At 43.9% G+C, this 23,143-nt stretch overlaps 2 protein-coding genes and 1 long non-coding RNA gene across 3 annotated transcripts; all 3 read left to right on the top strand.

The window, feature by feature from the left end:
- The first annotated feature begins 4,465 nt into the window (after nt 1-4,465).
- LOC119354372 lies at nt 4,466-8,979 on the top strand. Its single transcript, XR_005170823.1, has 3 exons — nt 4,466-7,102; nt 8,141-8,197; nt 8,558-8,979. It is a non-coding gene; the product is annotated as an uncharacterized LOC119354372 (long non-coding RNA).
- Nucleotides 8,980-12,259: 3,280 nt separating this feature from the next.
- Nucleotides 12,260-17,102, top strand: LOC119354371 (rRNA-processing protein UTP23 homolog). The gene is made up of 7 exons (XM_037621103.1): nt 12,260-12,389; nt 13,000-13,135; nt 13,745-13,853; nt 13,927-13,988; nt 15,377-15,497; nt 15,717-15,944; nt 17,053-17,102. The coding sequence occupies exons 2-6, from the start codon at nt 13,104-13,106 to the stop codon at nt 15,852-15,854; spliced, it is 462 nt and encodes a 153-aa protein (XP_037477000.1). The 5' UTR covers nt 12,260-12,389; nt 13,000-13,103; the 3' UTR covers nt 15,855-15,944; nt 17,053-17,102.
- Nucleotides 17,103-19,818: 2,716 nt separating this feature from the next.
- On the top strand, nt 19,819-22,362 carry LOC119357818. The gene is made up of 4 exons (XM_037624638.1): nt 19,819-19,939; nt 20,045-20,644; nt 20,743-20,805; nt 21,818-22,362. The coding sequence occupies exons 1-4, from the start codon at nt 19,819-19,821 to the stop codon at nt 21,829-21,831; spliced, it is 798 nt and encodes a 265-aa protein (XP_037480535.1). The 3' UTR covers nt 21,832-22,362.
- Nucleotides 22,363-23,143: the final 781 nt, after the last annotated feature.

The following is a 23,143-nucleotide window of genomic DNA, read 5'->3' as shown; positions in this document are numbered from 1 at the left end:
TATTATGGCATTTCCATAGCCATTCCGAGATATATTGCCATGCAACTTACCACCGTTACGTTTGTTATGACACGCTTCATCATAGTCATATTGCTTTGCATGATCATGTAGTTAACATCGTATTTGTGGCATGGCCACCACTCATTATTTTTTATACATGTCACTCTTGATTCATTGCACATCCTGGTACATCGCCGCAGGCATTCACATATAGTCATATTTTGTTCTAAGTATCGAGTTGTAATTCTTGAGTTGTAAGTAAATAAAAGTGTGATGATCTTCATTATTAGAGCATTGTCCCATGTGAGTAAAGGATGATGGAGACTATGATTCCCCTACAAGTCGGGATGAGACTCCGGACGAAAAATAAAAAAATAGAAAAAAAGATGCCATAAAAAAAAGAGAAAAGGCCCATATAAAAATCTAAAAAAAGAGAAATGAGAGAAAAAGAGAGACGGGACAATGCTACTATCCTTTTACCGCACTTGTGCTTCAAAGTAGCACCATGATCTTCATGATAGAGAGTCTCCTATGTTATCACTTTCATATGCTAGTGGGAATTTTACATTATAGAACTTGGCTTGTATATTCCGATGATGGGCTTCCTCAAAATTCCCTAGGTCTTCGTGAGCAAGCGACTTGGATGCACACCCACTTAGTTTCTTTTGTTGAGCTTTCATACACTTATAGCTCTAGTGTATCCGTTGCACGGCAATCCCTACTCACTCACATTGATATCTATTGATGGGCATCTCCATAGCCCGTTGATACGCCTAGTTGATGTGAGACTATCTTCTCCTTTTTTGTATTCTCCACAACCACCACTCTATTCCACATATAGTGCTATGTCCATGGCTCACGCTCATATATTGAGTGAAGATTGGAAAAGTTTGAGAACATCAAAAGTATGAAATAATTGCTTGGATTGTCACCCGGGTTGTGCATGATTAAATACTTTGTGTGATGAAGATAGAGCATAGCCAGACTATATGATTTTGTAGGGATAACTTTCTTTGGCCATGTTATTTTGAGAAGACATGATTGCTTTGTTAGTATGCTTGAAGTATTATTATTTTTATGTCAATATTAAACTTTTGTCTTGAATCTTTCGGATCTGAACATTCATACCACAATAAAGAAAATTACATTGAGAATTATGCTAGGTAGCATTCCACATCAAAAATTATGTTTTTATCATTTACCTACTCGAGGACGAGCAGGAATTAAGTTTGGGGATGCTTGATACGTCTCCAACGTATCTATATTTTTTTATTGCTCCATGCTATTATATTATCTGTTTTGGATGTTTAATGGGCTTTGTTATGCACTTTTATATTATTTTCGGGACTAACCTACTAACCATAGGCCCAGTGCAAATTGTTGTTTTTTGCCTATTTCCGTGTTTCGCAGAAAAGGAATATCAAACGGAATCCAAATGGAATGAAACCTTCGGGAGAGTTATTTTTCGAACAAACAAAATACAGGAGACTTGGAGTGGATGTCAAGGAAGCAACAAGGAGGCCACAAGGTAGGAGGGCGCGCCCAGGGGGTAGGCGTGCCGCCCACCCTCGTGGGCCCCTCGTGGCTCCGCCGACCTACTTCTTTCTCCTATATATATACTCATATACCCCAAAAACATCTGAGAGCACCACCAAACCCTATTTCCACCACCGCAACCTTCTGTACCCGTGAGGTCCCATCTTAGGGCCTTTTCTGGTGCTCCACCGGAGGGGGAATCGATCATGGAGGGCTCGTAGATCAACACCATAGCCTCTCCGATGATGTGTGAGTAGTTTACCACAGACCTTCGGGTCCATAGTTATTAGCTAGATTGTTCTCTCTCTTTGGTTCTCAATACAAAGTTCTCCTTGATGTTCTTGGAGATCTATTCGATGTAATACTTTTTGTGGTGTGTTTGCCGAGATCCGATGAATTGTGGATTTATGATCAAGTTTATCTACGAATAATATTTGGTTCTTCTCTGAATTCTTATGTGCATGATTTGATATCTTTGCAAGTCTCTTCGAATTATCAGTTTAGTTTGGCCTACTAGATTGATCTTTCTTGCAATGGGAGAAGTGCTTAGCTTTGGGTTCAATCTTGCGGTGTCCTTTCCTAGTGAGAGCAGGGGCAGGCACATATTGTATTGTTGCCATCGAGGATGAAAAGATGGGGTTTATACCATATTGCTTGAGTTTATCCCTCTACATCATGTCATCTTGCCTAAAGCGTTACTCTATTCTTATGAACTTAATACTCTAGATGCATGCTGGATAGCGGTCGATGTGTGGAGTAATAGTAGTAGATGCAGAATCATTTCGGTCTACTTGTCTCGGACGTGATGCCTATATACATGATCATGCCTATATATTCTCATAACTACGCGCTTTTTGTCAATTGCTCGATAGTAATTTGTTCACCCACCGTAGAATTTGCTATCTTGAGAGAAGCCACTAGTGAAACCTATGGCCCGCGGGTCTATCTTCCATCATATTATTTTCCTATCAACTTGCAATTTCTATCATTTTTTATTTTGCAATCTTTATTTTCCAATCTATATAATAAAAATATCAAAAATATTTATCTTATTATCTCTATCAGATCTCACTTTCGTAAGTAACTGTGAAGGGATTGACAACCCCTTTATCGCATTGGTTGCGAGGTTCTTGTTTGTTTGTGCAGGTACTAGGGACTTGCATGTTACCTCCTACTGGATTGATACCTTGGTTCTTAAAAACTGAGGGAAATACTTACGCTACTTTGCTGCATCACCCTTTGCTCTTCAAGGGAAAACCAACGCATGCTCAAGAGGTAGCAGCAGGCCATCCTGCCTCGACAGCACCACCACCAGGAGGGACAAGCGCTAGCTGTCCACCACGAGGATGCGCTGGGATGCCACCCAGCAGCCACCTGGGTCAAATACCACGACTGGCGGCTCAGGGCGCGGGGCACTTGGGTGACGATTCCGGTGGGGCGACCATAGACTCCTACATGCCCCGCATGGTGAACCTGGAGTACTTGCCGGGGGAAGGCCCCTACCCGTTCCCCGAACCAGGATGGGTGGATAGAACACCCAATGCGTGGGCCTTCCATGAGCTGCCCGGAGGCTTCACTGACCCCTTCAGCGAAGATGGCGGCGGGGTACGACAAATATCTCAAGAGCAAGCTTACGATAAACATGAGCTACAGGAGAACCAGGCCGTGGTAGTAGTTGGAGACCCCAGGGCGGTGGCTCCGCCTTCGGCGGGAGTGGTGCTTTGGGGGCTGCGCGGGAGAGGCACGGAGCCAGGCCCTCCCCCGCGCCGCGCGGAGCAAGGCACTACATGGAGGTAGGTCCTTTGCCGGGGGAAGCGCCGGCGAGCCATTCCCCCCGGCGGAGGGCCCAAGGTCGCCGAGGGCGCCGCTAGCGTCCTCCTTGCCCCTTGGTCTCGTCCTGGTTTCCGGACGCCCCAACGGTGGTCAAGGGTGGCACAGGGCGGGGCCCTCATTTGGAGATATGAAGTAAGGCTCACGCCTGTGAAGGTCTCCGCTCGTGACACTCTCACGTAATAATGAATGGGGCTGTACACGCCCCGGAGTCTCCAGAGTGCCATCCTCGAGCCTCGGGGGCTCCCGCCAACGTCCTAGTGGAAGCACCATGCTCCGCGCTAGCCTTCAACATTGTCCCCCAATGACTATGCTCACAGCAAGTGAAAGCACTTAGCAATGCTCTGGTGGGAAGACAAGAAGACTAGCTAAGTGCCGGACGCGGCCATTTGCTTTCATCCCTTTTTATGAAGCTCAATTCGCCGCCTTTTTGAAGCTGAACTTGGAGTCCCGCTTTCGTTGTCAAGTGTGGGGGGAATCTTCTTTGTTCGTATGGATTTCTTGCGTTTTGGTTGCGTGCTTTATTTCGAGGCCCGCGCCTGCTACGCCACCCCTTGCAAGCGCCTCACGAGATGGGGGCTGGGCGTGGTATGCGCGTGTCGACCGTGCTCATGCGAGCCCGGGCGGCGGCAAGCCCCCCAGGACCAAGAGTGCAATTGCCACAGGGCCGCCGCGCGCACACCCTGCCATAGTGTGGCATTTGCTCCTCGTGAGGCCCTCTCGGGTGGACCAGCAAGCTCCTCGAGAAATCTAAAACCTCGTGAGCCCTCGGAGGGCTCCCCTCAGGAGAAAAGCACACCGACAACCACAAAGCTAACTCGAGGCCTGCTTGGATTGAGGTAAGTTACAGTAGCAAGCCTGCTGAGGGGCTCGTGAGCTTGCAGAAGCACGTCTCAAGTCCGGCCTAAAAAGTCTCTCCCTATCTTTTCCCTAATAATAAAGCACGGGTTGACTCTGTGGGTTCACCGTCACAATACGCTTCTTCCTGTGATTTTACGCTTTCAGTTTAAATTTAAAACATATCCGAGGTGGTACTAAAAGTCCTATATTTTGGCTAATTTAACCCGTAGTCTTCGGTAAGTGAACAAAAACGGTTCGATATTTTTTTGTCAACCCCCCCGTGCACGCTTCAGATTAAGCGGCGGCGCTCTCGATCCGATCGAGATGCAGGACGACGGCGGCAGGGCTCGGGGAACAGTGGGGAAGTGGCGGACGTCGAGGCGAGGTGGCCCAGGTCGGGATCCAATGCGGCGGCGCGGAGGCCGGCAGCGGCAACGCTCCATGGCCATGGCTGCTCGGTCTCCTGGGAAGAAGAGAGGAGGGAGAGAGGAGGTGAGATGGAGAGAAGAGAAGGCAGAGTAGGGACGGCGCGGCTTCCTGCTGCTGGTCCGGCGATGGCTCCAGGTTTGATTTTCGGATTCCTCTCCTTCCCGCTGCACGATGGGGGTTGCCCAGCCGCCACTCTCCCTACCCCGTGCACCTCCTCCCCCTAGCCGCACCTCCCTGCTTCCATGAAGATGCCGTCGCCCTCGCCTGCATCTCGCTGTTGTTTTGTTGTCCATGGATAAGGAGCGACAGATTTGACAGAAAATAGAAGAGAAAATTTTCTAGCGTAAAAGGAGAGGATCTCAGAATGAAGGGATTTTTTAGCTGTATTTAACGGACAATTTTGTGTGATTTTTTCAGAATTTATAGCCAAAGTCTATTTGATTTGTGCAATGAAAATCAGATCCATCCATTGATTGATAGAATTTACCATCCTTCTTCATTTTGAGAGGTCAATCTGCGTTGTTATCTATTCATTGGTGGTGCTTTGCAAAAGAGAGAGCAGGAGGCAATGACGCCGTTGTCAACAGCACGGTGCAGCGAGGTAGGAAGCCGTGTGCAAGGGATGAAACTGGCAGTGGTGCGCCATGACAGGCCCCAGCAGAATTTTGTATATGAGGCTTTGCTGTCTGGATCTATATATATATATATGTACATTTTGCAGGTCAATGCCCTTACTTACCTTAAAGTTGAAGGTAAATCTTCAGAAACAACTATTTTTAGGGTTGGTTCAGTCCGAAACCAATCTGAATTTTGTAACAAGGTTCAACATTGCTCTCTAAATCTAGATATTGTGCAGACCAGTGTCATTATTAAGTAGCTTAAAGTTGTAGATAAATCTTCAGAAACAACAATTTTCTTTAATCAGTACATAAAACAATGCTAATTGTTGGTTATTCAAGGAGTAGGAGCTTGAGGAATATGCAGAGAAGGCCATGCCGTACGTTGCCTGACACAACAACTAGGAACAAGAGCAAAGCTGGACAACGATCGGCCCAGCAACCACCGGCATGATATCTACACACACCTACAGTTTGTGGCAAACTAAATATGTTTTTTGGTGGAATCATTAGCCATTGCTTGAGTTTTGATGACACATGCATTCTCTTTGCCCAATGTAAGGAGACCACTCTTGCATACATGATGCTCTTGTACTTGTTTCTCTGAGATGCATTGCTCTCATCTACCAGACTGCATTTCAGCTTGGCAAGCCCACCTCCAATCCAAACAACTTTGTGTTCATGAGCCGTGGCATGGTAGAGTGATGCAGCCTTTTACGGATTTCTGGAACTGTTAATTCCAGTGCCTTCTGAATTTTGGTCTTGGGAGTTGAAGCGGATTTGATTTTGGCATTACATTAGTGCGCTTTTCTTTTGCGAATATATTTTCAGCAGTCAAACCGCCTGTTGTGAATTGATTTTCATTGTCAAGCTTGCAGGTGAATCAGGATCTGCATGCTACGGTCTTGCTGGTGCTAGCGGGAGCTCACGGGCGATCTCCCAGTCTACCGCCCCGACGAACAGGAGACGCAGCTCTCTCGCTGGGAGACCGGCACGGTCAACCCCATTGGCGATATGTTCCCGGCCTGGATCAATCGGTCCACGCACAACTGGAGCAAGCAGGTTGATGGATTTTGATAAGGATGTTAGCTTGAAAGTTGCAACGTACAAAGCTTGCTATTAAGTGTTGTCCCGTTGCCTTTCACGGACACACGTATGGATCCGCTAGGCAGGCTAGATGCCGATCTCCACAAGCCTAGAGTTGCTGGACTTCCGTCCTCCCACATCAAACTTCATGCATAACCTTCGTCCATCCGCAGAGAAGGTGCCGACTGCATTGTTCGCTAGATGGCAGCCTCAGCGTGACTAGGAGCCTATGACTCCAATGGTTCAATTAAGCTTCTACTTTTAACCATCCCACGCATGACAGGAAGCAATTCTTTTTTCTTTGTTCAGAGTTTCTTAAAAGGTATGTATGCATTTCAATCAAAAATATTTACTGATTTAGTCTAATGACTACTGAGGAAGTATGTGACAGGGATGCTTCCCCACTTACCCCGGGATCGTAAATGCTGATTACAATTGAAGATCTGCATATGTGTGATTGGGATTTTATGTGAATATATATGAAGCTACTAGGGAGTTTGTGTCTACTGGACCGTGCATGCAGTATTTAATACCCACTGCTTTAGATGTTGAATATATTTTTACTATAGTTATTGGAACTAATTTTCTTACTTGTATGACAGAAATTGAAACTGCTACTTGTATGTAAGAAATTGTACGATTTTAGTACTATCAGTGATCTAATACATGCCCCACAGAGTCTGACGACGGTGGTGAGGGCACAACCAGCTGCTTCCTACAGTTCAATAGGCAATCAAATCAGGATATTTATACATCATGTTGAGGTATGTAGTCTGATGTACACGATAATACTTTTAAAGTACAATAGTGAATTTTGCTCGTGCAATAGCATCACACCTACAAGCATACATGTACCCATGAGAGTGTAGTTAATTATTTTCTTTATCTGGCGGCCCTTTGTGCAAATTTTCCAGATTTTGTTTGTGCAAGTTTAGATCAGAAGCTTTCCTTCACGTTTGACCTACCCCAGGCACAACTACCGGTGTGTGTTTAGACACCTCCTCGCCTATGATTACATACCGTTGTCAATGACACCAAATAAGTACATCTCCCTTTTTCCTAGATATTGTTTTTACTAACAAACACACTGGATGATCTAATGCACAACAAGTTGTTCGCCCCTTGCTCTAGATATCCGTTAGTTGATTTTATCTTTTGTCAAGTGCTTTCTAGCTTTGTTCCTCGACGGGGATAGTTGCTGGTAATGCTTTATGAAGACATTGTCGAAGAGTACTTCTCATTGGGCCATGGACGGTTGGAGCGGAAACGACGTTGGAGGCTGTTGGCTAGGCTAGACCTATCCCAAATTCAGTAGAGCGATCATGCATGGGTCTGGGCAAAAACATTTTTGATTGACGGGATTCGATGTCGGTGACGTTAGGTAGTGGTGCTCTATTTGGGTTGGATTGAATGGTTATTTACACTATTTTTGTTGGTTTTCGGCATGGTTTTTCATAGAAACTTGTCAACTCTATATTTTTGCTTTTTCCTCTTATGAAATCAGCACATTGCTTGTAAAAAACAAGTACCTGCTCGCAAAAATAGATAATAATTGCAACATTGAAATCCAAACGTATATACTTTTACTTGAACAATGCAGACGATAGGAAAAGGGGTTAGTCTTGTTAAAAAAAGAACTACACTCAATTGTACTTCAGAGTGTATACCGTGCAGGACGGCGCTGTAGCACTATCGTTTTATGTGAATCAAATCAAATTTGGAATCAGTGTGCGCGCTAATGTGGTGTGTTTCTGCCTTTGCTACACTGTGATTGACTGATGGTTAGATGGTTGATGTTGCAGTCTGATGAGGTCTCGGACGTGTGGCTTCTCCTTAATTTTTGACGCCACCAGCTCCTGGTGAGTTTTCTCCCCTGAGTCATTATAGAGGGAGTGAAATGGTCAGAAGGGAGAATTAGAAAAAACCTTGCTGCTGGAGATGACATCCACACCATTTTGTGTGTGTTGGAGTGATTGAACCATGGCAATCAGAGCTGACAACGCATCTCCCTTCCTCATACACACTTTTTGGGTAGTAGTGCATCTATATTCCATTCTGTACACCAAGAGATTATGTTATTTTCCTTTTGCTGAAGCAATTACGGTTGAGTAGTACATCATTATCATTCTCAACAACTTCATTCATGACACCTTTGATACTCATGTATGAGAAAGAAATTTCACTCATCGAGTTTCTTTATTTGACTTTATGCTGTTCAGGAGGGGAGGCCAGAAGGCGGGCCGGCCGGCAGCGGCATTCTGTTCGGGGATGCGTGGATCTGGTGATGCTAGTGCAGGGGAACGGGAAACATCACCTCCGCCAAGGAATTTCACATAGCCAATTTACCTTTCTCCCTAAAGATTTTTTACTCTGCTATCAGTACCACTGGTCTTGGGGTTTAGATTTTGTCAATATCAAAATTTGGGTACTTGCCAGCAAACGAGTTGTTGATCTATTTACTTAGTCAAGTTCATTTCTGCTATGTTATGTCAGTTAAGCTTCAGATTCTAGCCTTGATTAAATGGCAATGATATTCTCCAAAACCTACTGATGTCAGAAATCCTGCTACCCAACAGGATGGTTTGCCAACTAATGTGATCAAAACATTCCTGCTTTAGATAGAAGAACTTATTTCCTGTTACTTAGCTCGGTACATAATGGCAGCCGTCACAGAAAAGGAAGTTGGGGGCACATGAGATGTACTGACCACTCCTTAGTCCCAAGAATGGGAGTAACAATGTTTCTCAAGTTCTGCTGCTGTATTGTACTCAAAGTCTATTCATCTAACTGCCTTGCCAATCATTTGCTATTAACTCTCAAACATCAGATATTTTTTTGACATCCTCAAACATCGGAAATATTTCTTCGCAGCTTCCTTCTGCCCCTCCCCTCCACCCTTTTCGGATAGGTTTTTTTTGCGAATACCCTTTCTAGATAGCTATGTCCCACCATCTGCATCAGAACAAGAGAAAGGGGCAGATGATCTGTTAGCCACAGAGACATTGCTTCCTGCAATTGACCATATTACCGATCAAGGGCCAGTAAAAATATTGATTTCAATGAGATTTTGCCGCTGACCAAGTAAACTGTGTTTTTCGTGAGCTGGGACCATGAAAATATGATTTAACGGTAAAAAAAGTAAGTCAACAATGTTGTCTGATATGCATGAGGATTTGGTAGACGTTTGACATAAGAATATATATGCCTTCAAGCCTGATTTTCGTGCCTTGCCTGTTGTTTTCTTTTAGTATATTTTTTCTCCCGTTGCAACGCACGGGCATTTTTGCTAGTCTCTACTACCTAAAAGAACGGTTCCGTTTCCCCTTTTACGTCGTCCCACCTTTCGTCGATCCCCTCCCGACGCGAGCGCTGGTTTCCTGAATTTTCTCGCTAAAAAAATCCGAAACAACGAGCGCATATCAGCCCACTTTACTCTCCCGTCCTGGCCCAATCTTTCCCCTACCCCTTGCGACCTGAGAATGCGCTAGCGGCTAGCGCTACCCTCGCCCGCCGCCACCACCTAGACATCGCTCACCTCCTCCCATACCGCCGTGCGATCCAGCCACAGTCGCCTGAAATCTCGCTGGGTGACTCCGATACGCCTCGTCCCAGCCGCCGCCAGAAGAGCTATTCTACATACGTCGAGATGGAGATGCCCACCTTCTCCTCCCTCCCCCTACCCTCGCCTCACGTGATCCAACACCAACGAGAGGACGACCTCCTACGATCCAGCCGTAGTTGCCGCGGAATCTCGTCGGGACAAATCCGCCTGGCCTCATCCCAGCCGCTGTCGGTAGAGGTTATTTTCCATAGGCCAAGGTGAGATTCTTTGTCCGATGGTGCGAATTTCGGCTGGTTCCATGAGCACTTCGTTCCCCGCCGTGCAACCTTTGTTGATTCGGAAAGACGGGGGCTGTCTGTTTAGCTAATTCAATCTGTCATTGATCATGCTAATTCTTGTTATATTGGAAATAACATGAACATGCTGCTCCTTTTTCTAATCACAATACTTCTTAGTGGAGAGCTCGGGCGTCTGCGTCTGTGTGGAAGCAGAGCTCGGCTGTTGGCGACAACACGGACGGCTGATTTGTGACTGGTCGAAGGGTGAGCATCACATACCTGTGCGCATACGCGTAGGTAACATACTATCTTGGCCGCGAAAGAGCAAGTTCACACGTGATAAACTATGTTCGTGGTTTCTGTGTTTATTTTCTACCATAAGTTTTCAGGGCACCGTTTTGCATTTACAGTACGCAGACAAAAGAACAAGAGTAAGCATTTACAGTATACAGACAAAAGAACAAGAGCATTTACAGTACGCAGGGATTTAGGGTTAACTCGGATCCAAGGCCATTGAAGGGCTTTGGCTCTGTTCCTTCCTCGCGAGAATTGTTCTTGCCATGAACTGTGGCTGTTTGTTATCTTGGTCGAAAAGCTGAACATGTCGTACCTTGTCATTGTAGTATTGGTCATCTTTTGCACTTGCTCCATAAAACATTTATCTTGTACAGTACCCATAGCCCAATTCTAATTTGCGCCGTCTGTTTGTAGTGATTGCGAGGAGAGAGATGTGCTGCACTTATGTCAGTAATCATGGTATGCTCGTATCTGTTAATTAGAAGCATATTTTATCAGTACTATTATTATTTAGCAAGTTCTTGTTCTTTCCATAGGTTTGCTGAACATTCCAATGCCCGCCTTGAGCATGCAAAAATGCTTTTGAATGCCTCTTAGTCACAAATCAAGTCACACACCACATCTCCTTTTTTTGGTAATTGAAAATAACTTATTCTCAATGTTCTTTTGTCATTCTCAAATTTTCAGCAAAGAGGGAAAAGTGGTGCTATTGATCAAAGTCAGAATATTGCTAAACTAATTCTTTGTGTAAGCTGTGCAGAGAAAAACATGAAGTTGATGAGCTGTGTACGTGAAGATGAAAGGAAGCCAAGGGAATATACTGTGTTCGGCGGTGACCTTGGAAAGTGCATGTTGCTCCTACATAGACTTTCCTGAAAAGTCGCTATTCAATTTTTCTTTTGTTAGAGAAAATATCATAGTGGGCACCCCTGCAGAAGCATCATTGCAATGTTTTGTGCAGTTTGACCATGACTATTCTTGTCATGCAATTATGCGGTGAACAAAATTATGTATCTACTTCGCCTTGAATTGAATAATTTACCGTGGTTCAATCTTTTGACTCAAATATGCGCAAGGAGTTCAATAATTACCGTGGTTGCATTTTGGTGATGATATATTTTTCCTCCATAGCAATGCATGTGCATTTAACTATATACAAATGTCTATTTCAACTAATACATGTATTGCACATTTTTTATATTGTAACAATAGTGGGTAAAGAGCTCTTGGTTGATTCATCTTTGGGAGCATGACCTAAATATATCACCGTGCATACATGACTATTGTTCTCCTGATGCAACGCACGGGCAATTACCTAGTAATAATAATAATAATAATAATCTCTCCCTAATAATAATAAAGCACGGATTGGGTCTCCGGGTTCACCTCGCGGCGTATTTGCAGAAAAATCCCTATAAAATTAAGTAATTAACCCGCAGTCCAGTATAAATAATAATGAAAAAAACGTTTCGTATTTCTCGCCTACCCGTGCACGCGATCGATAGAAAAAAAACCATCCCCAATTCGAGCGCCCGCGCCTCCCACCAATGGATCCGCGGCCTCCCCGCCGCCGGCATGCCATCCTCCGCCACGCCGTCCTCCCCGCACCCTGGCCTGCCTCCTCTCCGCTGCGCCCTCCTCCCCGCGCCGTCCGAGACTCCGAGTCCTCCGGGCGCGGTTCGCCGACGCCGAGGACTAGGCCGCCGTTCTCCGGGCATGCGCAGGCCGGCTCGAGCGCGCGCCACCGAACGCAACCAGCTGCTCAACACGCTCCTCGCCGCTGCGGGAAACGGCCGGGAGGAGGAGGATGCGCGGGAGGCGGGGCAGCGTCAGAATCAACGTGCTTCGGATCCGGCCGAGGCTTACGGCGACACGGACGCGGAGGGTCTGGCCGCGGCCGCCGCGCTCCCTCCGGTCACTACCTTCCCATGAGCTCACTTCCACCCTAGCCTCTCCCCCTTTCCTCTTTGTTGTTTTAACTGATTCCCAACTGCTTGATCAATCCCGCTCCTCTGCTCCTGCATGATGGCTTTCTCTGTTCGATTGCTTAATTTGGTTGTGTCTTACCTGAACTGCAAGGGAACCAACATACATGGCATGATGGATGGAGACCAGTATATGTTTTTTGTTCTGTTCACATTCTTTCTAATAGTTTCCATCGGATTATAGGCATGTGCTTTGAGCAATAGGCATAAATCTGTTGTAATCAATCAAAGACAGTGAGAACGTTTACTGAAATCTTTCGAAGTGGGGATCCTATGAATTTCTTTGATTGAACGTCCATCGATGATCTCATCTTATAGTAACTCACTTTGAAACATTGTATTGGTAGTTTTTATCTTTACACTTTTGCCGTCTATACATACTGGATTGCATTGTTTAGGACATGACACAGCGCTGCAAACAGCTCATGAGAGCAGTTAGCAAATGCAAATCATTGTATATGTCACTTATGCTGATCTTAATAGAAAATAGTACTATTTTGGGGAAGGGCATCTGGCTGACTTTCAATATAACTCTTCAGGTTTTGTTTGGTGAGATTCTCTTCAGAAAACAAGATTTGTATTGGTGGTAGATCGACAGCAACTGACAAGGACTACCACGATTAGAGCTACTCTTTTGGCACCCATGTTTCAGTATGCAGTCAAGCAGGCAACAAGGTAATCATTGCCATCATGTAGTTTGCGGGTAGTGCATGGGCCTATTTAATTAGTTTTTTCGCACGATGGCTCATGGTGTTGGTTGATAAATATGTGTGTGTGCATGGAACAACTAATTGATCAGAACTAACAACATCACTAAATCCAAAAATTCTAATACAAATAAAGAAGGAAAACAAATGAGCTTCATACGACTGATGCATGACAAAGTTCTCATATTTACATGCCTGAGTACAGTATGTCCTATACCCAATATTTGTATAGTTCAATGCTAAGTTAGTCAATATACATTTTAGGCCAAAATGTTTGGAAATCCCAAGTTCAATCTACTGTTTTTATAAATAAATTAATGATGATTAATTAAAGACATATATATAATAAATTTAAGGTATTTATCCAAAATTTGCCATGAAAAGTTCAACCATTAGCTGCGTGGTTCTCTATAGTGACCCCCTTAACAGAAACAAGAAAGGGAAGCACTTCTTCAGCGCTGAATTAAATACACATGAGTTATCTTTTTGTTGATAATCTTTAGTGTAAACACTTATCTTTTTCTTGATTGCCAGATTTTATGCACATTTCTCATGATATATATATATGGGAGTACAGGGATCTGTGGGACGAGGCCAAGGTGTACGTGCGCAACCTTCCCTACGACGTTAGCAGCGAGCGCCTCGTGCAGCTCTTCGAGCAGGACGGCGTCATCGAGGTCACCGTGGTGAGCATGCTCTTCCTATTAGACCATCTTCAGCGCTGAATGATAGCATGAGGTGATATGATTTGTTTCACAGTCGATATGTGGTATCGGTGACAGAAGGTGCATCACACGCTTGGGTATTTTCTTCCGCACGAGGTAAAGTACCAAAGGTGTTTTCAATATGTAATTAGCACCCATACTTAGCATCAAGCTTTGATAGAGGGGATGCTTAGATGATTTTTGATTCTACGGTATTTATTTTCTCTATCTCTGAGCATCTACACAGGCAACCCGCATTATAGATGATATTAGCCTGCTGCCAGTGTCGTTCCTCTAGATACACACACACACGCATTTTGCCTGGTGAAGGGAATGCCTCAAATCATCGGACCCCTGATTATGCGTCATGTTCGTGCAAGACTGAAACTGACACAATAGGTTCTAGATGTAAATGATGTCTGCTTTAATGTGGTGGTTGTGTTGTTGAAGCTCATATGGAGTGTTTATGCATAACTGAAGTGGCACATTTAGTTCTGGAATATCCAACAGCCTCCAAATCTTCTGAAAGCAAAGAGCTGGAGAACCATCCTCTAGGCTCTCCTGTACCCCCACAGATTATTTTTCTTCCAAAACTATTGATAAACGCAGCAAGTTTTAATTGCAATTCCACATCCAAATGTTGTTATTCAGGTTGTCATCAACTCATCATACTATATCAGCTTCAATGCTAATTTTTTCTCTCAAGTAGTCCATAAATATGTGAACCTGAACACTCAAAACTACTGCAGGGGTAGGATTTCTGCAGTATCCCTTGGCTGGTTAATCTGTTTGGACTAGAATTTTCTGAATTGTAGTAAAGCTTGGCAACTACAGAATACATTGTCTCGAGGTATAATAGCACTTGATTCTCTAACAATCGTTGATTCATGAATTGCAGCAGGCCCCTCCTGTGAATCCCATTGCTTACAATTATTTCATGATTGAGATTTTGGATTTAACATTTAGTATTTTCTTGTGTTACTTTTCTTTCTTTTGGAGGAGAACAAGGAACGGAGGGAGTAGATGTTTTTTAAGGATGTCACATTTAACCTCCCACAAATAGCGCAGCAACAAGGAACAAAAAAAAAGCTGGGACAAAAAAAATAGACCACAAACATAGTGGACATCAGGTTAGATGTGACATAACTATGTCACATCTAGATGTATCCTAGACACACCCATTTGGTTTGGGTCTCTCTGTCATTGATACGTTCATTCATGCAATCCGAATTATGTAGAGATAACTTCACACCCCTACTGTTAGACCTTTGGCATCACACTGGTTAGTTTGGTTCTATTAAACCAAAGTACAGTAGGAAAACCTTGCCGAGATTTTTGAAATTGCATACTGAATTCAGATCACGTTAGTTTTATTTTTTCAGTTTGGTTGTGTATACAATACTGCTAATAGATTCGGTCAGGATAGTTTCGCTGTTTCATGACTTGGTGAGCTCGAGGCAGGGGCACTGATTGTCTGTTCAATGCACTTTTGTTTCTGTGTTCAGTTTTGAGAATGCCAAAGTGGTCACTGCGGTGGATTGTATTATGTCACTGGTATGTGATAAGAATTGGGAACATTATTCTTTTGCCACCCAGGATTCGGAGCTCCGTGAAAAGCTATGGGAGGTATGAAGATTTGTTAGCATTCTGCTTTTACCATTTTGTCACCTGAATTTGATTTGTGAAAGAATTTTCTCAGGGATATTAATACAATTAACATATTAATACAATTAGCAAGCACCATATTATCTAAAAAAGGGCAGCCCGGTGCATGTAGCACCATATTATCTACTTAACATAAATGACATAGCAGAATGAGCTCATGTATGTTTTGCTTCCTCGCAGGTTCCTGGTGTTCCTGTGATATATGGTCTGAAGAACTCCTTGTTCATTGAGCAACCATTCGTTCAGCAAAGTCAGTTTGCTCAGTTGGATGAGAAGTGCAACTTATTGAAAAATCCGAATTTAAGAAGCTACCCATGACTCAGGACGTCACCCGAAGGAAAGACATCTGTTGATGGAAACAGACATGATGTGGCATAGAAAAACAAGTTTAGAAGGAACAGAGCAAAGGTTAGTATCTCCCTCCATTCCTAAATAGAAGACCTTTTAGAAATTTCAATATTGAACTACATACATAGCAAAATGATATATATATCTGTATATAGTCCATAGTGCAATCTCTAAAAGGTCTTATATTTAGGAACGGAGGGAGTATACAACTACTGTTTTCCAAGATACTCCATGGTTATGATCTAGAGTAGTGGGTGTAGTCAATATTTTGAGATCATGCATCTCTCTCGCAAGAAAAATAAAGCCAAGCCCGACCACCACCAGCTCAAAATCAGTTAATCAATCATGGCTACACAACATAATAAGTGTAAATGCTTGGAACACTTTCACTGTAGGATCTCTTTCAATGTTGTAAAAGCAAGCTTGGAATTGCATAACATCTTGAGGTTTATAACGAAGGGTAAGGTGGACCAGAAATGATGTGACAACTGAATCTTTAGCTTCAGAAGAAAGACAAACTAGGTGGGTTGAATGTGCACATAATATACAACCGAAAATGGGCCGAAGGGGATCTTGGGAGGAGCAGGATCTCCTGGACATTGAATGATACTTTATTTTACCTTCGAATGTTGTTAATTAAAATGTGATGTTTACATTCGGAGGTTGTTGTTTTTTAGCCTAATTAAGAAGTTGCATCGGCACTAAAGAACATCAATTTACATCTAAGAGAACTCAAAAATTGTGGAGGTATATGGTATATTATGATTATGTTTTCAAGGAGAATATTGGGTGAGGATATGAGTTTTCTCCATGGGGAAGTACGGTCTCCCGTTGCAACGCAGGGGCCCTTTTGCTAGTCTCTCCCTAATAATAAAGCACGGATTGGGTCTCCGGGTTCACCGTCACAATACGCTTTCTTCTCATATCATAATACGCTTTTACAATTTGTATGGAAAAAATTGTAATATACACGAGGTGGTACTAATGAAATCAAGTCGTATGCGTCGAACGATCGCACCGGCTCCCTTCCCTGCTGGGCTTGCCTGGACCCGTTTTTCTACTTGCAACGAATCAGCGGCTGGACTATCAAAAAATAAAACTATCAGAGACTCAAATTCGGAAACGATTGGTTTTTCCTTCATACTACGGTGTTTTGACTGTGACCCAGTCGAGCTCCACATCCCTCGCCGCTTCCTCAACTTATCTCAACTGCCAGCGCGCCGGAGGATGAGCAGAAGACGGAGTCGTTGCGGGCCAGCGAGCAGGTACTTATCTCAACTTCCAGCACGCCGCCACCACCTGCCGCTCCGCTGCGTGCCGCCACCACCGCCTCGCGCGCCGCCCTGGTCGCCGCCGCCGGCCTTGCGTCGCCTCAACGCCCGACCCCCGAGTCTCGCAGGCCCGCCACACACCTACTCTCTTCCAACAATTCCGTGCATCCCGGCTCGATTACTTCAGGGAGGAGGAGGATGACGACGAGGCAGAGCTGCTGGACACGGTCACACGGCCGCCTGTCCCGGGAAGATCTGCAGCAACGGTGGCCTCTGGTGCACGCGGATGTCTGTGGAGGCGGAAATTTAATTCGACCTCACCTCGGGCTGCCGGCCTCCCCAAGTTCCTGCTGCCGGCGCCCTCCCGAAGCTCCTGCCGGCCTCCTCCCTGAGCCCCAAGCACGAACAAGGTACTGTGCTGCACACCTGAAAGTCACCCAGCTACTCCTTGTAAAGCCAAATCCCCTTTTGAAATTGAGCAGTTGACCAAATTAACTAGGAAACCCTTGACGGCAAGTTACTTCGGGACTGATAGAATCACCACAAATTGAGATGAGGCATTCAAGCGGGCTGGACACACTGACACTCGAGCAGTAGGATCCCTTGAACTGAAGAAATGAATAGGAAGATACATGCAATTTAAGGTAGGCGCACACTAACGTCTCAGTATCAGCACCATAATTTGTGTGTGTGTGTATGAATTTTTTAGTTTGTCTCATGATTGATGCATTCACCTTAGTACAGTATATCTTCTGTTTCATGTGTTTTCTGTGTAAAAGTTGGGTCCCGATGACCAATAAGCAAAGAACAACCTTCTCCAACTGACAGTGTTATTCTCCTAAACAATTTGCCATTTTGGTATTTGCATGGGGAATAAAGAAGAACATTCATCATTAGTACTTGAAGAGACTTGCCTGGTTGGGGCAGAACAGGATCTGCTATAGTGCATGTTACTTGACTGCTCACTGTACGACTTCAATAAAATCAAGGTCTTTTCCTGATGCAAGAAAATGTTTTCTTGCTGCAATGGTAAGCTATTCTGAATCCATCTTATAATGTGGCTGCTCATGTTTGGTGTAGACGTAGCGCATGGCAGGGAGATAAAGTGTTGAGAAAAAGGACGACGATGTAAAGGGCAGATGATAGGGGATTACTCAATAAGTATGCGGAGCTGCTATAAAGTTTCCTCCTTTCTGTATAGTTATTTCACTATCCACCTAAATGTCATCCCATGTATATGTAGGAAACTAATTTTGTGTTGCTAAATTTTCTGTATATATTTAATATTATTCAGTGTTAAACTAATAATGATCGAAACAATGCTAGACTTACATGTTGATTCATCATTTGTAGACTTTTGGTTACAACGGATAGATATGAGCAGTTTAGCACTATTCTTGCTTATATATCAAAAAATATTATGATCAGCAGGCTAAATCTACCACACGGGTCGTTAGCTCTGTTACCGTAACATTGCACCATCCTAACACGCGAGGAAAATAATTTCACAAGATTCTCATATTAAGTATCTATTCAAAGAGGTATGTAACAATGTGCGGGAAGGAGAAATTCACTCGGTAACAACACCGATGCTACGGCTTGCATGCTGAGAGTTGAGACCTGGTGAGCTTACTCGTACTATTGTGTGATGTGTTAACTTACTTTTGTAGTTTCTATATGCCAACATATATCATGCTGTTTTATGGTTAGTAGTATTTCAACATAATTTTTCTATTCATGCATTGAAGCAAAACTGCAGTTAGTTGCTACAGAGCTAGGAGATCTTGGTGTATAATAAAATATATTAATATGGAGGGGTTCCTTTGTCACCTGATTTGATAAGGTATATAGTACGGAAGTTTTTTTTATTTCATAATCATATTCTTGATGTACTGTTTAACGTATTTTCTTTTCAGAGATTTGCCCTTCAAATTTTCTTGTGATAGCTAATTGCCTTTCTGTAAAACTCTTTGTGCGGATTAGTTGATATGATCAATGGTCAAACTGTTTGAGTTTCAAAATCATTTTAACATTTCAAATTTGGGGGTTGTATATATACAACCGGATATCATGTGTATCATGCATAGCGATCTACTTTGTTCTGTCTGTTAGCATTAATTAATGTCTACTTCTTGATTATATTTGATATACTTCAGATAGTGAGCATGATTGTGGGGATGGTGCGTATGAGGATTTTTTTTCCCTTCTCCCATTGGAACACGCAGGTATATTTGGGTTTATAATATGGGTTGTTGCCCCAGTTGCTTTTGCTTGGCGATAATGGCAATGCAGTTATCACCATGTTTGCACCGTTCTTCACATGCACATCCCTAGGCTCCTTATGTTACTGTTCACCATCACTGTTGATTATTTCTCCTTCTATTCTGTTATCCAATAGGTATTCTCTTACTACATATAAATTTGGAGGACAAAGCATTTATTCTGTTGATATATTAAACCCCAAATTGCTGACATTTATTCTGTTGATATATTAAACCCCAAATTGCTGACATGTAACGTCTTCTATCTGAATTTGTTTCATAAAATTAATCATTGGTTTAGTTTGATAGATTAAACCCAAATTAGTTTATGGACTGAACTAGAAATAACACAATCACATATTAGTTTTCTTTTTAAATTTCATAGTAGAGATTTAGCCGTCGATGACCCACTACACGTGGATGCCACATCCTTTCTTCCTCACCTATCGCGCGAATTTTCAATGCCGGTCCACTGCGATCAGGGTGCTGGAGGCTCTTGGGCTTGCAGCTCGCATGCTTGGAGGTAAGTTTTGTAGCCTCCCGTTGCAACGCACGGGCATTTGTGCTAGTAATAATAAAGCACGGATTGAGTCTCCGGATTCACCGTCACGGTAGTTTTACATTAAAGCCCTTGTGTTTTTCGTCCGCCGCGCCGTCCTCCCCGCACCTCGAGCGACCGCGTCTCCCACCCCCGTCTGGATCCGCCGCCATCCCGCATCCTCCGCCGAGCCGTGCCGCCATCATCACCGCACCCGGCCTTTCTCCTCTCCGCCGCGCCCTCCTCTCCGCGCCGTTCGAGTCCACACGCGGTTCGCCGACGAAGAGGCCCAGGCCGCCGCGCTCCGGGCCCGCGCCGGCCGGCTCGAGTGCGCGCCGCCCACCGCGACTAGCTGCTCAACACTCTCCTCGTCGCTACGGGCAACGGCCGTGAGGAGGAGGACGCGCGGGAGGCGCGACAGCGTCAGAATCAGCCCGTCTGATCCGGCCGAGGCCTACGACGACACGGATGTGGAGGCTCTGTCCGCCGCCGTCGCGCTATATGCCCTGCCCCTGCTCGCCGAGCCCTGCCTCTCGGTATCTCCATCCATGTACGCTGCCGGGGACCCTGCAGGTCCAAGCTTGTCGGCGAGGGGGAGCGCAGACAGCAGCCTAGCCCGTCATGGCGTCCACCAAGGTGCAGCGGATCATGACCCAGCCCGTCAACCCCATCTTCCGCTTCCTCCAGAGCGTAAGCCTCTCCCTCCCTACCCACACATTCCTTTCTTCTCCTTCCCCCGTTTCCTCATGCTTGCGGTTTCGCTGACCTCGTTTCCTCTGCCGGAGCAGAAGGCGTGCATCCAGATCTGGCTCTTCGAGCAGAAGGACAAGCAGATCGAGGGCAGGATCATCGTAAGTGGTTTCTAATTTCGCTGAAATTTTTTATCCTGCATTTTTGTGGGAGACATTGCGTGGTAGTGGTGCTGCAAAGAATTCCACTGTTTGGGGGAAGTTCAGGGGAGCTTCTGCTCTGTCATTGGGAGGAAGAGTGCGCTTGTTAAAGCTGCGAGTCATTGGTGCTCTGCGCTGTAGATGGAAAATGTGACAATACTGTGTTGAAGTTTGTTATATCCATACGAGGAGATACAAGATGTGGCACTCCTGTGCTGAATTTCGTTATGGCCACATGATAAGGAGATAAAAATGTTGAACTAACTGTAAGCAGGTTCTTGTAGTTGTCTTACTGCATTTCCATGTAATCCTAATCCAATTTGCCATATCTTATTGTCCAAGCAAACACAATATAAACACATATCAAATGGAACAAAAGTAGCAATCTCAGAGTGTTTGTTAATGCACTGGACACCTCTTATTGCTACTAATTGAACTGCCATGTGTCGACATTAAGAAAAGTAGCTCTAAGCATCTGCGGGAAACTTTGTTAATTGGACGACACACTTGTTACACAAAGGAAGTTCTCTGATAGCCTATTGCTTGGTTCTATATTACTGGCATTATGCTTGCTATTTCTATTTAAATACCCCATAACTTATTAGCTCCGTATCTATTCATTTTTTCTGAAAAGAATAACTGTTATGATCTAAAACTTTAGCAACTTACTGACGGCGATCTGGAATAAAAATAATAAGCATTTCTGTTTGAGAAACCTACTTGATATGTTTCACTAATTTCTGTTGTAGTAAAATTGTCTAATTACTTACAGATTCTTCATTTAGATAAAACTATGTAACACATGAACTGGAAGCTACTTTAATTGGAGGTCCATAGGTTTATTTCTGACTTACCAAAAACCATATCTGATTTCATTGTTGTATGATTCATAATCTTGAAGATGTGTACCTTATTTTACTCCATTGCTTCTCGCCCTCTAATAGGATGACCCTTTAATTATTTGTTTATGTAGACTTTGTTCCATAGCAACGCACGAGTAATTTACTAGAGCGAGCGGCGTCGTGGTGATCTCGCTGGCGAGTGACAGGAGGAGGACGACGGGCTGAGCCGAAGGAGGGCGAGGCGTCCACATGCAGGAGGCTCCCCGGCAGATCGGGGAGACAGTGCCAAGGCATCACACCTCCATTTTCTCGAAGCAGGGCATGTGTGCTATTTCTAAAAAAAGAAGCTTCCCTGTTGGCTGGCATCCCTGATGCTACACAGGAATTATGTAGAAAAAGAAATGGCATGTCATAATTCTTTGGATGTAGACCAGTAGGGTCAATTACAAATTGTTGGCTGTAAATGACTTTCAGTTTCTAGCTTTCATAAAATTTAGATTTAACAGTATGATGTGGTTGATGGTGGTCCTATCTGCTGGTTCAAATTATCATGTTGGATAATATTGCTTTTACTAGCAATTGCAGTGTTCTTACTATTTTATTTCCACAAATATCATCATGTTTTGCTATTGATGTAATGCTATATTTGTTGACTGAAATTAAACCCTTCAGTTGCTGGCGTGGTGCTCTTATTACTGTTATATTCCTTCACAGAAAGCAAAGCTTGTTCATGGCTAACTTATATTATACTCCTTCCGTTTCAAAATAGATAACCCAACTTTGTATTAACTTTATACTAAAGTTAGTACAAAGTTGAGTCATCTATTTTGGAACGGAGGGAGTAGCAGATATTGTGTTTAGAAACCATCAATCTCAGGAACACTCTGACCATGTGTTTGATTCTGTTGAAGACCCTATATATGATGAGGTGCTATAACTGCTAATGTTGAGCTATATGGACTCTATGAGAAGAACCACCATGACAAACATACGGGTCAATAGAATTCAGAAAGTTACAGTTTATTTGCTCCGAAACTACTCTGTGGACGATATTTTATGCTGCCGATCACTGCACGACCCTAATCAAACAGTCTGCTGCAGTTTAATTCTATACATGGATGGCTCGATCTCATTGTTGTCCAAAAATTGTCTTATTGGTGCCGTGTGCATATATTTAGTAATGGCTAAAGTTTCAATGTAAATCGTTAACTAGACTCCCATGATTGCGGTGGTGTATTATTCGGCAAAAAGTATTATTGTCGCCTTTAAATGTTTTCATTCACATGTGTGGTCATATACTCCATACCTAGACAAATCTAAGACAAGAATTTTGGGACTAAGGGAGTATACTGCTTGGCGAAACAATTGGTCGTTATTTTCAATAAAAGTAAACGTCAAGTGATTTGTTTGGACCAAGCCCAAATAGCTAAAAAGAAAAGAATAAACTCTTCCCAACC

The sequence above is a fragment of the Triticum dicoccoides genome, chromosome 2A (assembly GCF_002162155.2).
Source record: "Triticum dicoccoides isolate Atlit2015 ecotype Zavitan chromosome 2A, WEW_v2.0, whole genome shotgun sequence".
Classification (NCBI taxonomy): Eukaryota; Viridiplantae; Streptophyta; class Magnoliopsida; order Poales; family Poaceae; genus Triticum; species Triticum dicoccoides.
This window is presented reverse-complemented; position numbering and strand designations above follow the sequence as displayed.